Here is a 14,432-nt window from a genome sequence, read left to right on the forward strand (position 1 = left end):
GAGCTTAGCACGACCCGACTCACCCTGGCTATCGCCATTTCCCTCCAGTTAGTTGTTTGGGTAAACGCATGGATCAAACACCAAGCGCCAGCACTATTTTCGCTGTTTTATGCTCGGCTTCTTCATAGTCTCCAGTCTCTCTCCTCCCGTCTCTTTTTCCTCTCTGAGCGCCCCCGTGATATCGTTCGTTCGTTCGTTCCCGGCAGAGACCCCAGGTAGTTCCTACCGCCCTAGCACCCCCTAACTACTATTTCGACCAGGGCCATCCTATCCCAGGTCAACTCTCTTCACCACAAGCCCGAGCGTCGCGTCCACGGCTGCTGGGTCTGACTGACTTCACTGGGATTTTCTCGCTTGACATCGAGGTTCTCTTTTCTTCCTCCTCCCCCCCCTTCCTCCTTCCTCATTCGTACTCAGCCAGTGTGTGCGTCTCATCGCTTGGATCCTCCTCCATCCGACACACGCTCAATCAACTCGAGCCCGAACGACAATCCAAAGGTTGGATTGAGCTGTCAAGTTCGCTTTCTTCTCCAGAGGGATCGACTCGACTTGACTCTCGTGGACCAAGCTCACCTTCCTTAATTTTCTCTATTTGACGACATTCGCTCTTTCCTTGCCGGGAAACTAATCGTAATTTAATTTTTCGACCAACCTCTACTATCACTTGACCGTATAACGAAATCCATTGCGCAACAACAATTCGACTCTTCTCCAACTTAACTAATCAATCAATCAATCACTCATTCACACACTCGTTTGCTCAGGAGAGCAGTTTTTTGGCTACGATTATCAACCGCCCAATATCTCTCCACCGACTTGCATCAACCACTCAGGGCCTCTGTGGACCCGACTCGGCGAAAAACAAACAAACTCATCTCAAGTTCCTATCCCGACAACCATGATATAGGTGTCATTGAATCTCAAAATATTACCGATCTCTACGCCGGATTGTCGAACCAGGACCAACGCCTCAACCGTCAAGATGGCTGCGCCTAGTCAAAACACGGGCCCTCGCCGGGCTCGCCAATCGCGCAAACACATCGCCTCGAAGATTGCTGCCTTCGCATTGCTCTCTGCGTCGCCGATGTTGGTGACAGCTCAAGATTCAAACTGTATCTCTCTAAAGGGCTCCAAGGAGTGTCCAGCATTTACATCCGCCTCCATTTCCACCGGGGACACCATCCGTAATTTCTTGTGAGTTTTGTACGTCCAAAGCACAACTGTTTCTGACATCAAATAGTCCATTCCTGCAATATGTTTCGGATAGAGCCTCCTTCGACAGTCAGCTTTCCAGCTTTGTCGAGAGAGAATATGTGCAAAGGCAGTAAGCCAACACCCACAATTTTATCCTTGAGGCCCAACTGCTTACAACTCTCAGATACCAGTCTTTGTTTGGCTGCAAGGACCTCGACTTGACCAACACCAGTGCCTTATATGCTCGTTTCACAACAAGTGTGTTGTGTAACGCTATTGTCCAGAACTCTATTGAGCCCTGCGGTCTTTCTGCAACACAGTCTCGACCCCTGTGTGCCGACGACTGTGCCGACTTCGCCCAGAGCGAGGTCTATTTGACATCAGACAACGAAATCTGCTCCAACCCGTCAGACGGCCTGCTGCAGCTAATAAGGGCCGATTTCACCAACTGTGCCCTTCCCGGAGGCTCATTGGACTCATCGACGTGTATCAAAGCCATCGACAACGAGTCGGAAAACTGTGGCTATGGTAACAGCACCATTGGACTTTGTTCCTATTGTGGATCAAGCGGCCTTAACTCGACCGATACCTGCTGCTACAATTCCAATGCTGAGGACCGTTGTAAAGATGTACAGCTGCCAACATTGGCCGCCACCATTACTTTCTCTCGAGAATCTCCAACGGCTTCGGCGACTGAATCAAGCACTGCGGATGAGGCAACCGACGAGGACGGAGGTGGTGGGTTAAGCGGTGGCGCAATTGCTGGAATCGTCATTGGGGCTCTCGCAGGTGTAGGTTTGCTTGGACTGGCGCTCCTTTTGTGTCTCAGGAGAAGACGGAGACCGGGTAGCCCCAAAGGCAGTATTTTCAACCAACCCTCGCCCGCCCGACAGGGTCCAACTGCTATGACTCAAGCAACAACCTCAACAGCTCCTCAGGGATACGAAGTTCTTCCGGGTGGCCGTATAGCGCGTATGTCCGCACTGGAGGGTCATTCTGGCAATTCACCATCTCACCATCGCGACACTTCATCAGCCGCGGGAGGAATGGCTGCGGTAGGGGGTTATCAACGAAGAGGCGTTGACAACTCTTCATCAGACGAGTTCGCGTCAAGCCCACCTTCCTCCGAAACTCGCGGCGGAATTCTTCGACCACCACCCGCTAGGCCTCGACGAACTGGTTCACTTTCAAGCAACTCCGCCCTTGGTAGCTCTGTACCGCAGTCTCCATCTAGCGCTGGGGATTTCTCGTCACCACAGGGCGTTGCCAGTCAACAATCAGAACAGTTGCCCTTCTTCAAGGACTACTATTCCCAGGATGATATTCACCCTGGTGACAAAATCGCCGCCCTTTGGGCTTACCAACCCCGCGCGGCCGACGAATTCTCTTTAGAGCGTGGTGATATGCTCAAGGTTGTGGGCATTTGGGATGATGGCTGGGCGACAGGTGTGATGCTCAATGAGCGGGCAGATGAATGGGAGGCTCGACGACAAGCTCAACGCGATAGTGGCGTCTCGAACGCGTCGGGTCGCCGTGACAGCTCACCGGCGGCGGAAGGCGAGATCAAGGCATTCCCTCTGGTCTGCGTTTGCCGACCTGAACACTGGAGAAAGACCATCGAAGGCGATGGATCAACGGAATCTGGCTCTAATGCTTTCGCCGCTTTCTGATGATAGATACAGCCACGAAGTCTCAACCTTGAATATGGCGTCCTGGGAGGACACGACATTGGTGCATTGTTTACGGCGTCCTGGTTTACGGCATTCTTGTTGGCATCAGCAGCAAAAACCCGATGGACATCTTGGTTTACAGTATCGAATATCAGTCATCACGCCCTGTTACTGGCTAGATATTCCAGTTCCCAATCGGCCTCCCTACCATTTCCACTACGCCATTATCCGTCTCTTCAACATCCACAATACAACGAGACTAAAGTCTCTACTTTCTTCTAGCGCTGAATTATATACCCGGGGTGAGCATCCAGATCTGTTGTTTTGCGGAAGTGGGATCGACAGTAGGTTGAGTAATGATGCAGCTTGAACGGCTCTCCAGCCGCTCAAGTATTGCATGAGGGTTCTGAGGAAGAACAAACAATTGAGGCACAAGGAGAAGCTATCCTTACGTTCTTCAAGGTTTCTGACGATTATGTTCGATAGACAGAACTTCTTATCACAGGGCTACAATGACGCCTGACGATTTAGTTTAGCGATATTGTAAATAGGTTAACTTTTGATGATCCATTATGATATTCTACTGCCCATGAAGTGACGTTGAATGGCAACATTCCAGTCGGTAGCGATAGACCCTGTGTCTTTGAAGTTGTTTTAGATCTAATGCGACTGGAACGCGGTCGATCTAGTTGCCGCTGTGGAGTTATTGACTTGCCTGCACAGTAGATGCATGCCTGGCCCCACACCGCGGGGTGCTTCATCTTGTTTCCCTTGACTGTTAAAGAGGGGCAAGAATCGTGATTCTTGACTTCATCTTCACCTTGCCTGCCAATTTGAAGACGCTCTCGAACCAACAATGGCTGATGTCAAGGCAAACGCCGAGGCCCTAGTGCCCAAGTTCAAGCTCGACCGTGTCCTCAACCAAGGTAGAACATCATCTCCTTTCGTCCTTGCATTCCAAGTTCACCAAGTTGATGTTGTCTCTAGATCAAGCAGGTCGACGTATCTCTCTCTACGGCTCTATCGATGAAAACCCAGCTCTTCTGATCCTCGAGCGCGCCCCGTTTTCTACTTCGCAGAAATATCTCGCCGATGTGCCTGCTCAGCTCGCGCAAGTGCAGAACTTGGGTGCCAACGACATATATCACTGGTACATGGGCCGCAGCGGTGCTGAGACAACCAAGCCTGACGACTCTGACTTTTTCGCCGACCTGAAGATCAACCTGATTTACCCATGCACCGAGGCACATGTCAAGAAGTACAGCAAGCAGGGAGTACGATTTGTCACAGAAACACCAGAGATTTACATGAACCATATTCGACCATACATGCTCAGCAAGAGAGAGCAGGGAAGACTCAATTGGGTATTCAACATTATAGAAGGACGTAAAGAAGTAGAAGATGTTATGTACAGAACAAAGCTGGGCGAGGCTGGCGACGAAGGCTTCCTGATGTTGCCGGACCTCAACTGGGACCGCAAGACGCTGGACGCGCTGCATCTACTGGCGCTGGTCGAGCGACGGGACATCTGGTCGCTGAGAGACCTTCGCAAGAAGCACATTCCCTGGCTGCAACACATGAAGACCCGTCTTATTGACGCTACCGTCAAGACGTATCCGTCCATCGAGCCGGATCAGCTCAAGCTCTACGTGCACTACCAGCCAACCTATTACCACTTCCACATTCATGTTGTACATGTTCAGCTCGAGGCGGGGGCGACGCAGGCGACAGGCAAGGCGGTCGGACTGGAAAGTATTATGGAGACACTGGGGGCGATGGCGGGAGACGACGAGGCGGGCATGGACGGCATCGCGATGAGCTATACGCTAGGAGAGGCGAGTGAGTTGTGGACTGAGATCTTTGAGCCACTTAAGACTGGCGGCGAAGCTTCTCAATCGCAATAAGGAGATCGTTGACACTAGAACCGTGGGGGCAGTCGGACCACTCGCCGCCATCGCGGATACAGTAAATTTCGCCGTTCAAACGAATGGTAGCACTCTTCGTCACGCCGGCCTAGCAAGTGTTAGCATGCATATATTATTGTTGTTGGTTTCCGGTCCCGACGTACGTCTGCGGTCCTTTTGATACTGTGGCGCAAGAGACTCAAACCATAGCCGCCATCTTCCTTGACAGCACATTCGTTCAGTTGCTGGAAGTCGATAGCGGATTCGAGCGCGCAGTCTTCGACAAGGGATCGGCCGGGGATATCTGAGTAGTCACGGCTCAGGCACATAATGAAACCCAGATTTATCTTAGGGTCGGGGTAAAGCTCGCGGGCGCAAAGTTCAATGATGTTGCCCATGCATTCCGAAGGGCCGTGCATGCAGTCGACGCCATCGTTGGCAGTTGGCCTGAAGGACCTAGGCATTAGTTGAGACACGAGGAAGGGAGTTGAGGATGGAAATACCGGCCGATATAAGATAGAGTAAAGTTGACCTTGTCATGAACGCGCTGCATGACAGGCAACACCAATAATTCGAGAGCTTCCTAGTAGTTGATGAGTATATGGTTCAAACCTAACACTATAAGGACGAGCATTACCTTTGCGTCGGGGCATTTGCTCATGATATGTGCTTCCAAAGGCACGAGACTATCGGTAGGTTGAATATCGTCGTTTGTGATGTGAACCCAAGACTCGTCGTCTATGAGAGGCCTGAAGGGTTGCCATATCCAAAAGGTGTATGTCACAATAGCCATGACAATCAGTGTCATGGTAGGGCGACTGCGGCGAGCCTGGATTGGCAACATGACTCTTTGAGAAGGCTGTTTCTCGTCCATAACGAGATAAGGGTGTTTCGTGATGATGGTTTGGTAATGGTATTTGATAGAGAAACCAGGGTTGATGGGGGAGGCGGAGGAGATGTCGTTATGACAGGCAGCTGAATGCGAATCACATGCGGCTGGATTGTTTATCCGAATTTGGTCAAGGAGGCCGTTTTAGGAGATGAGCTAGATGAGCTATGTCACTGTGTGATACTTGCTGTCAACATGGCCAAACTTAACATGAATATATGTATTGATTTATTAAACCAGTTCCCTATCATCTCATCACACGCGATTCATCTCAGCTCAGAAAAAGATCATGAATCAGCCTCGATTTATTGGGTAGGCTGGTACCTGGGAGGTAGGTCAGCATGGCCAGGTAAGATGATCCTGGCAGAAAGTTGCTGTAAGTCAATCATTCTGCCATTCTAGGGGTAGCGGGGCCTTAACCTACCCAACGGGGCTATAAAGCTGACCCCGCAAGTGAATCGCGTGTGAATATCGATCGATTTCTAGATAGCAATATCTAATAATAAAACAGAGATGATATCTATCTCTTACACCGGATTTAGACACAGATACTCGAGCTAGGTAGTAGCTTCCAAGCTGAAGGAGGCTTAGGTATCCGTACTTCTCGTCATTACATCAGAGTGCCTGTTTAGCGCCTGCCCTGAAGCACCAAAGTAAGGACCTAACCTGCATCTTCCTCACGGACCGAGATTCACACTCTGACACAACTTTAGACTTGCTGCTTCCTGGAACGCTTCCTTTCCTCGCCTATTTATAAGGACACAAACTTGGTTCTTTTCTCGATCAAAGAGGTTTTCTGTGGACACCTACCCTTCCTTTTCTCATCGGAGACAGCCTCATATCCACCACCAATCAACTGTAATGATACCTTGAGACTGGTAGTGCCTACAACGTTCGGATAACCACTAGTCAGACCACACCGCACCGCACCATTAGTTCACTGATAATGACTTCTTCTTTATCGATTGAGGAGTTCCTAGAACCATTATCTGTCGACATTGACAAGATCGAGCAACTATCCCAGAACTTTCTTGAAACATTTGAGAAGCTGGCCAGCGACTCGGAGAACCAGTTCTTACCAACTCCTATTTCTGGGGCTATTCTGCGACCGGAAGCCAAACGAAGGCAAGGATGGTGAGTTGTTATATGCTATGCTAAAACTTAACTGGAGCCCTATAAACTGACATCAGTGAAGTCACTTGGCCATCGATATGTCAGTCAAGAACCAAGCTTCTCGCCCCCTTATATAGCTAACAGAAGAGTAGAGGAGGCACGAATTTAAGAGTGGGTTTTGTCCAACTCGGAAACGACGCGTCATCTGCTACGTCTGATCAACTTAACGGCCATGTTGGTAATGGACCTGACGAGGGCGCTACTACAAGGCAGGTCAGGAGGCTTTTGGAGAAATCATGGCCCATCGATGAGCACCTGAAGAACGAAAACCCCGACAGTCTCTTTCTATGGATCGGTCAATGTATCGCCGAAGTCGTTCAAGATGGATGCAAGACGCTGCAACTCAAGGCCGACCAGCCAATGCCACTCGGAGTAACCTTCAGCTTTCCTATGGTGCAGCACTCAATCTCGCAGGCTACACTGATGCCCATGGGGAAAGGATTCGCCATCTCCTCTGACCAGGACCTGGGCGGTCGACTCACTGATGGATACAATCGTGCGAAGTCACCAGACCTACCGCCCATTCGCGTTGAAGCAATCGCCAACGACTCGGTGTCAACGCTGGTCTCCTTCATCTTTAACTTCCATGAAGCATCGAACCGGCGAGCTTGCATGGGTCTGATCCTAGGTACAGGCTGTAATGCGACAATTCCCCTCAAGTTGAGCCAACTCAGCCCGTCCAAGCGCCCACCTAGTGTTGTTGCTCGACCAGAGGAACGGGCAGAGGATGTCAACATCGCAATCAACACAGAATGGAGCATCAATGGAACCGCACCCCCACTGTACGATGTCGGGCTAGTGACAAGATGGGACAGAGCACTCGATCAACAAGGCGAGTTGAACAGCTTCCAGCCATTGGAGTACCTGACTTCTGGTCGATATCTGGGCGAACTTGGGCGGCTCATGTTGGTCGACTACTTGACGGAACACTTGGGCATTGCTGCAGGAACGTTACCAAAGGCGTTGCTACAGCGGCACAACCTTACGACGACTTATTTGAGTCACTTTAAGCCTCTACAGCCATCGACTCTCATGACTAGCCTTCAACAAGAATTCCCCGAATCGTCAGGGTCACCACCATTTGAGTGGACTGAGGAAATCGCCACTGCACTGTACCGTATTGCCAAAGCCATTGAGGTTAGAGCAGCCGGTATTGTGGCGGCAGCTACGTTGGCATTATTGACACTGGCTGGCGATGTTCCAATGGACGGAGCACATGCACTGGATCGTGATTGCGAACTCGGTGTAGGCTACACAGGAGGATGCATTGTTCACTTTCAAAACTATCTGCAGGACTGCCAGGACTTTCTCGATGAGCTTTTAAGCAAGCGATTCGGCGACGAGAGCCCGTTGCGAGTCGTACTTAGCCCGTGTCACGACGGAGGCGTTACAGGAGCAGGCATACTTGTGGCTGCGGCATCGCAGAGCAGGACGATAAAGAGTTAGAAGACGTCCAAGGTTGGTGGGTTGCATACATTGGGGTGTTTGGGGGCGGCTGGACCGCTTCAGTAATTGATCAGTCACACATGAAGGGCCTCAGGCCGGGGTAGTTCCCGGAGAGCATGGATGGTTGTAAGCCGGGGTAATGGCTTGAGGGGAAGAGGGGAAGTTGAGATAACGTTGACTAACTTGGTTTATAGAGACAAGAATTATTCTCACGAGATAGTTTGGGGTGTATGTGCGTGCGAGCGAGCGTTGTGATTGTAGTGATTGGGATGAATCCTGGCTGACTGTTGTACAGTACTCGGGTGTAAGAACCCGAGAAGTGAAGTCGAAAGAGACATTGACTAGGTAGACTAGACTACCTACTACTAACCTACCTACCTACTAGTGTAGGTAATCATCAAACCAGCCAACTACTAATCTAGTCAGCCAGCAACCCCTCCAGTTCAACCACTTGCAGGTCGCATGTGCAGATGACTCTTCCTACCTACGTGGGGGATGTACGCTATGTGGCTTCGGGCAAGCCTTGACTCATACTCGCACTTATACTCACACCGAGAAACGGTTGATGAAAGACAGACACCGGGTATGGATTCCCTACCACTTCTTCATAGGAAGTTGTGGTTGCAGATGACCAGCACTGCACCGCTTCTGCCATGGGTCTTTGCGGGGCGCACTTATCATTATTTCCACTGCACTTGGCTGCAAAAGTCTGCGATCACGACAGCGAGACTCCACTCTTTCCTCTCTTCCCTTGTTCCCCGACTAGGTTGTTATTTCCTTTTAAGGCGTCTTGTCTTTTCTATTATTCCTCTTCTTCATCTCTAACTTTCATCTCTTCTATTCTCAATAACCCTCGAATTGGCCTCATACTGAAGACTCAATCGTCGTTATGAGTCCGCAAAAGACCAGTCCGGTCTCAGATGCCCCCACTACCCGTCCGGTGCCAGTTCCTGTCCGGACCAATTCTCGGGGTAGCGAAAGCGACCAAGATGTCGTTGATCCAACAGCATATGAGGCTTTATCAAGATCTTTCACTACTGGCGCTCACTTTTTACAGCCCGAGTCGTTGGAAAGTGCTATGCTGAGACCTTCGTCTTACAAGGCTAGCCTTCACCTTCATCGCGGTGTAGACGAGGAGGATCAGGGAGCTGTGACCGAAGGCGACGACGAGAGTGAGATTTCGACAGATTTAGACGATGAGGGACCTAATGAAGAGACTCCTCTTGTTCGCCACCAAAGTCGTCGTCTTTCTCTCACGGGAAGGTCAACTATTTCGGTTGACGTTACACCCTCACCGTTCTTGAACAATACCTCACCTACCCGCTTCTGGTTTATATTCTCCCAGATCCTGGCTGCCTATTTTATCTCATGCTTCGATGGAACTATCATGGCCAGCTCTCATCCTGTTGTGTCGTCGTATTTCAATGCGTCCAATTCCGCTTCGTGGTTCTCCACCGCCTTCCTTCTGACGTCCTCCGCCTTCCAACCTCTCCTAGGTCGTCTCTCCGATGCCTTGGGCCGAAAACCGCTATTTGTGGGAGCCATGGGTATATTCGCAGCCTCGATTACTTGGTCCTCTCTTGCCGGGAGTATTGAGAGCTTCATCCTCAGCCGAGCATTTTGTGGAATCGGTGCTGGAGGGGTGATGACACTAGGCTCCATCATCGTATCCGACTTGGTTCCCATTGAGAACCGTGGTGCATACCAGTCATATATCAATATGAACTATGGTGTAGGATCTTCTTTAGGTGCTGCTACTGGAGGTGCCATTGCAGACTCCCTTGGCTGGAGATGGGAGTTCGGGATTCAGGTCCCACCTCTTCTGATATGTATGGTTGTTGCATGGATCGCCATTCCGGACGACTTGGGCATACAGGGCCAGAGAAAGAGTGTGTGGCAAGCCCTCAGGGAGTTTGACTTTCGAGGCTCTTTGCTTTTGACTACAGCAATCACATCTGTGATTTTGGGCTTGGTGAGTTCTTGTGTGGTTCTAGAAAAAAAAAAGATTTGGTGCTAATCATCTTGGTGTAGACTCTTGGAGGCAATGTAATGCCATGTAAGTCGATTCTACTTCTTTAAGGAATACTTGAGACTAATTTCATAATCTCCAGGGTCACATCCTATTGTCATCGCAAGCCTTGTACTGTTCGCCATCACGTTCCCTCTATTCATCTGGGTTGAGTCGTGGGTTCATAAACCCATTATGCCCCTACATCTCATCTACAAGGCCCCCAGAGCCAACCTCGTCGCCTCGAACGCAATTGCCGCCCTCATTGCCAACTCTATCCTGTTTAATATGTGAGTAAATAGTTGGTCCCTTTATGATGTGTAGAAAAGCATTAATTGCACATGGCTTTGCTTTGTGAGACTCCATGGCTCGTCAGCAAGCGTCGGGAACCTATAACTGCGGATTTCTTCTGAATATCTCCACGCATACGTAACTACCATGCTTGGTAGTAAGCACCGTTCACACTCTTCGACCCATTGCTAATCTGTTTGAATAGCCCTCTCTATTTTCAGGCAGTTCTTCTCACTACTGCGACATCATCTGGACTGCGGCTTATCATACCAACCATTGCTGCCTCTGCGACGGGCACATTCACAGGGTTTGCTGTGACTTACACAGGAAGGCTGAAATGGCCTGTTCAGATCGGTACTATTTGCACCCTTATCGGCACGATTGGCCTGGCATCACTCCAACGTGATTTGCCCTCTTGGGTCTACCTCTTTATTCTGATGCCATCGTCAATCGGCCAAGGATTCCAATTCCCTGGAACATTCATGGCCATTCTTGCGGCATCTGATCAATCCGAGCAAGCCGTCGTAACAAGCACGCTCATGCTCTGGCGCAGTCTGGGCCAAGTGTTGGGTGTGGCGAGTAGCTCTCTCGTTGTTCAGAATGCGCTGTTTCATTACTTGAAACAGTTCGTGACAGGTGAAGACCGTGACGAGATTATCCGCCATGTAAGAGAATCAGTCGAGGAGATCATCAAGCTTGAGCCCAAATACCGCGAACAGGTCATCCTGAGTTACGAAGCCGCTCTACGACTCACATTTATCTGCTGTATCGTTGTGGCATTGGCATCTGCACTGATCGTTGTACCCATAAAGTTGCCGAGACTGGGTGTGAGAAAGCACAAATAGGTCACCAAAACAGCATAGCATATCGGATAACACTGAACTAAGAGGGAGAAAGAAAAGAACGTAAGTTGACAACCGTGATGACACCTGGCGAACCAGATTGTTAGATTAGACCCCAGCATGCCAGCCTTAATTGAGTCCTTATTTAATATACATCATAAACAAACCATTAATGCACCCCGTTTACTCCTGTCGCCATAAGCGTGTCCAGCTCTTCCTTGGCCTTTCTGTAATTCTCCTGTGCTTCTCTCTCACGTCGGTTGACAAAGCCGACCTCTTCACGAAGAGCACCCAGACGTCGTTCAACAGCGACATCCTCTGAAATAGCGAGTGTCTTGAAACCAACCAGAGCAACACGTGCCTTTTCCAGTGCATCGGATGCATCGCCCATCTTGTCACGGAGCATCTTCTGTCGCTTCTGGTATCCACCGAGATGGAGAGATAGCTTCTTCTCGAGCTTAGCTCCTGCCTCGGCAGTGGCCATGATGTCGTCTTGAACAGCCTAAATGATGGTTAGTAAATACTTAAATTTCAAGACTCATGATGGAACTTACGTCAAACGCTGCCTTTAGAGCCACCCCTTGTTCTTCCTCATCATCGTCATTATAGCATCCCAGACCCAGAAGCAGAGAACTGCTTGCGCGACCTTCAAAGGCTATCTGAATAGCTTCGAATTTGGGAAGAAGCTTTGCTTCCGACAAAATCAACAAACGAGCCTCAGAAAGGGCATTGTCGCTGAACTGTTGTAGTGGCTTGGGAGCGCCGCTGACTTGGCCACCAGGGACGGGATATCTCATGGCGTCATTGGCCATAAGATTCGCCGACTCCTTGGCGATAAGGGACTCTGCAACATCAGTGATACTGCTGGCTTGTTTCATCAGGTTGGACAGATTGACGTGTGCAGGCCTAGGAAGGTTCTTTTGCATGACCTGAGTTCGTCTTCGGAATTCGAGGGCTTCCTCTACTTGTCGTCTCTCTTGCTCTCGACGATCTCGCTCTGCAGCATCTTCTTCCGTCATCTCGTCGACCTGCATGCGCTCCTTCTCCTCATCAGGGATATCGAATTCCCACTCGGTATCCTTTGGCTTTGGGAGGGACGCAAGACCCGACTTGAGCTGGTTGCGCAAAGCCAGATCTCTCATTCTCATATCCCTGGGAGTGGCGGAAACCATTGACATACCGCCACCTTGGTTCAATGATAGGGTGTCTCTAGGTGTTCGCATGGGCGTTTGCCCTGGCCGGCCAGGTGTGGCAGCAACGTTGTCGCCCCTCATCGGGGTTGCCAACGGGTTAGGTGTAGAGATAGTCTGTTTTCGAGGAGCGATGCCGTCAAAGCCAGTCGACGAAGCACCCTCGTGCAGGGGAGTGTTCTCGCCGCCAAGAAGAGCCGATTTTGTGTCGTTCAGCGCTCGAATATTTCTGATCTCGTTGGCGATATGGTCTTCTTGCTCAGGAGCTCTTGGTGTTCGGATAGGGGTAGCTGAGTCAAGGGTAGAATATGTGTTGACCAGTCCACGAGTGGCATCGTTCTCGCTCTCTCTGGCCCTCAGATTCGCAGCTTCACCCATCCTGCCCATCTTGACGATATCCTCCAGCTCGCCCTCGCTGACTTGAGGGGAAGGCAAAACCAACGAACGGCGCTTGCTGCTCTGTTCGGCCTCTCGAAGCTTTTGTAACTGACCAGCCTTCAGGGCGGCCTTGTGTGATTCCGAAGAGCCGTCCTTCTCGGTCTTCTTTCGCTTTCGGTCGTTGTCCTCCTCGCCCTCACCCTTTCGCTTGTTGGCTAGCTGTTGCTTTCGAGGATCGAAGGCTGCGCGCTGCGCCTCATTTTGTGCCTGCTCCTCTGATGTATCGTAAAATCCAGGCAAAGCCTTCCTCTCGAAAGGAATATCTGCATTATAGTCCATCTCACCCTTCTTCCTACTCGTAACCTTGATATTGATACCAGCAGTCTTGAGTTCTCGTCGCTTTTGCAACGCAGCAAGGCGGCGTGACTCTTCTTGTTGGCGCTCTCGGGCCTTTCTCTTTGCCTTTTTGCCCTGTGTATTGGCCAAACGAGCACGAGCCTCACTCAACATCTCCTTTTCATCTTCGTCGAGATCAATGGTATCGGGTCGCGCAGGCTTCGTCTCGGGATCGGGATCCATCTCGCCGGGTCTTAATCTTCGTACATCATCAGCACTAGGCGCTTGTGTTTCGCCGCCTGCAGGGCCTGCCAGGCCAAGGCTTGATTCTTTGGCTTCAGCTTCGTCAAGGAGCTTCTGGTATCGTTCGAGGCACTGGTTCGCAGTTCGACCGACGATGGGGGCGATTGTGCGCCATTGGGTAGGCATAATCTTGGCAAGATGTAAGAGTCGCTCATCTTCCTCCTTGCTCCATTCGATTTTCTTGATGCTAGGATCCAGCCATTCGTTCCATCGAGCCTTGCACTGCTTGGGCGTTTTGCGCGCCAGCAGCGACGAGACACGCGCCCATTGATTAAGGCCATATTTGGAGACAGAAGCCTTGAGGATTTCATCCTCAATGTTGGTCCAAACACCTCCTTTGACGACGGGCATCGTGATGATATTTGCTGAAGGCGCGTTGGATGGGGGCTGAATGCGATGAATCCTTGGCCAAGCTGCGAAACACGCTTTCTAGAAAATATCCAAGGTGTAACTGCAGCGCGCAATGTTTGCTGAGTCATGTGATGTAAGCTTACGATTGGTCTGGTTTACCTACCCCACAGTAACAGACAGGTAGGTGTAGGTACCTATATTGGTATAAGAGAATCTAGTAACATTGTTGATGGTTTAATATTAAATGGAGAAAGGTAAGTAGTAGCATTTTAGGATCATGAGATCACAAGTTGAGACTCGGATGAGGCCGTGAATCAAAGGCATTATTCGTATGGTATCTGGGTTGCTATGGAGCGGTTTTGACTTGACACTCCGACCACTTCTGCTTCGGGAAAACCAAGCTAATCATGATGTTTCTTCTTAAAGTACCTGATCGTTGTAATATTCGTATGAAAAC

General features: G+C 50.3%; 6 protein-coding genes across 6 annotated transcripts; 4 read left to right on the top strand and 2 right to left on the bottom strand.

Annotated features, from left to right (window-relative positions):
• Window positions 1-982: 982 nt before the first annotated feature.
• On the top strand, window positions 983-2,864 carry FGSG_09811 (uncharacterized protein; the record flags this gene model as incomplete). The annotated part of the gene is made up of 2 exons (XM_011329573.1): window positions 983-1,194; window positions 1,379-2,864. The coding sequence occupies 2 exons, from the start codon at window positions 983-985 to the stop codon at window positions 2,862-2,864; spliced, it is 1,698 nt and encodes a 565-aa protein (XP_011327875.1).
• Window positions 2,865-3,720: 856 nt separating this feature from the next.
• On the top strand, window positions 3,721-4,768 carry FGSG_09810 (uncharacterized protein; the record flags this gene model as incomplete). The annotated part of the gene is made up of 2 exons (XM_011329574.1): window positions 3,721-3,790; window positions 3,852-4,768. The coding sequence occupies 2 exons, from the start codon at window positions 3,721-3,723 to the stop codon at window positions 4,766-4,768; spliced, it is 987 nt and encodes a 328-aa protein (XP_011327876.1).
• A 119-nt stretch (window positions 4,769-4,887) lies between these two features.
• FGSG_09809 (uncharacterized protein) lies at window positions 4,888-5,642 on the bottom strand (the record flags this gene model as incomplete). Its single annotated transcript, XM_011329575.1, has 3 exons — window positions 4,888-5,215; window positions 5,272-5,351; window positions 5,406-5,642. The coding sequence occupies 3 exons, from the start codon at window positions 5,640-5,642 to the stop codon at window positions 4,888-4,890; spliced, it is 645 nt and encodes a 214-aa protein (XP_011327877.1).
• Window positions 5,643-6,788: 1,146 nt separating this feature from the next.
• On the top strand, window positions 6,789-8,276 carry FGSG_13651 (uncharacterized protein; the record flags this gene model as incomplete). The annotated part of the gene is made up of 2 exons (XM_011329576.1): window positions 6,789-6,791; window positions 6,915-8,276. 2 exons carry the CDS (start codon window positions 6,789-6,791, stop codon window positions 8,274-8,276), a joined length of 1,365 nt encoding a protein of 454 aa, XP_011327878.1.
• Window positions 8,277-9,151: 875 nt separating this feature from the next.
• Window positions 9,152-11,420, top strand: FGSG_13650 (uncharacterized protein; the record flags this gene model as incomplete). Its single annotated transcript, XM_011329577.1, has 4 exons — window positions 9,152-10,248; window positions 10,308-10,332; window positions 10,388-10,574; window positions 10,781-11,420. The coding sequence occupies exons 1-4, from the start codon at window positions 9,166-9,168 to the stop codon at window positions 11,418-11,420; spliced, it is 1,935 nt and encodes a 644-aa protein (XP_011327879.1). The 5' UTR covers window positions 9,152-9,165.
• A 65-nt stretch (window positions 11,421-11,485) lies between these two features.
• Window positions 11,486-14,022, bottom strand: FGSG_09807 (pre-mRNA-splicing factor cef-1). The gene is made up of 2 exons (XM_011329578.1): window positions 11,972-14,022; window positions 11,486-11,919 (listed from the first exon to the last, which is right to left on the bottom strand). The coding sequence occupies exons 1-2, from the start codon at window positions 13,973-13,975 to the stop codon at window positions 11,587-11,589; spliced, it is 2,337 nt and encodes a 778-aa protein (XP_011327880.1). The 5' UTR covers window positions 13,976-14,022; the 3' UTR covers window positions 11,486-11,586.
• Between the last annotated feature and the right edge of the window lie 410 nt (window positions 14,023-14,432).

The sequence above is a fragment of the Fusarium graminearum genome, chromosome 4 (genome assembly GCF_000240135.3).
Source record: "Fusarium graminearum PH-1 chromosome 4, whole genome shotgun sequence".
Lineage (NCBI taxonomy): Eukaryota > Fungi > Ascomycota > Sordariomycetes > Hypocreales > Nectriaceae > Fusarium > Fusarium graminearum.

Bases quoted from the DNA above. Each gene is read 5' to 3' on its own strand.
- FGSG_09807 (XM_011329578.1), bottom strand. From the start codon at position 13,975: ATGCCCGTCGTCAAAGGAGGTGTTTGGACCAACATTGAGGATGAAATC. The intron at 11,920-11,971 runs GTAAGTTCCATC...ACCATCATTTAG, and splicing joins CTCTAAAGGCAGCGTTTGAC to GCTGTTCAAGACGACATCAT.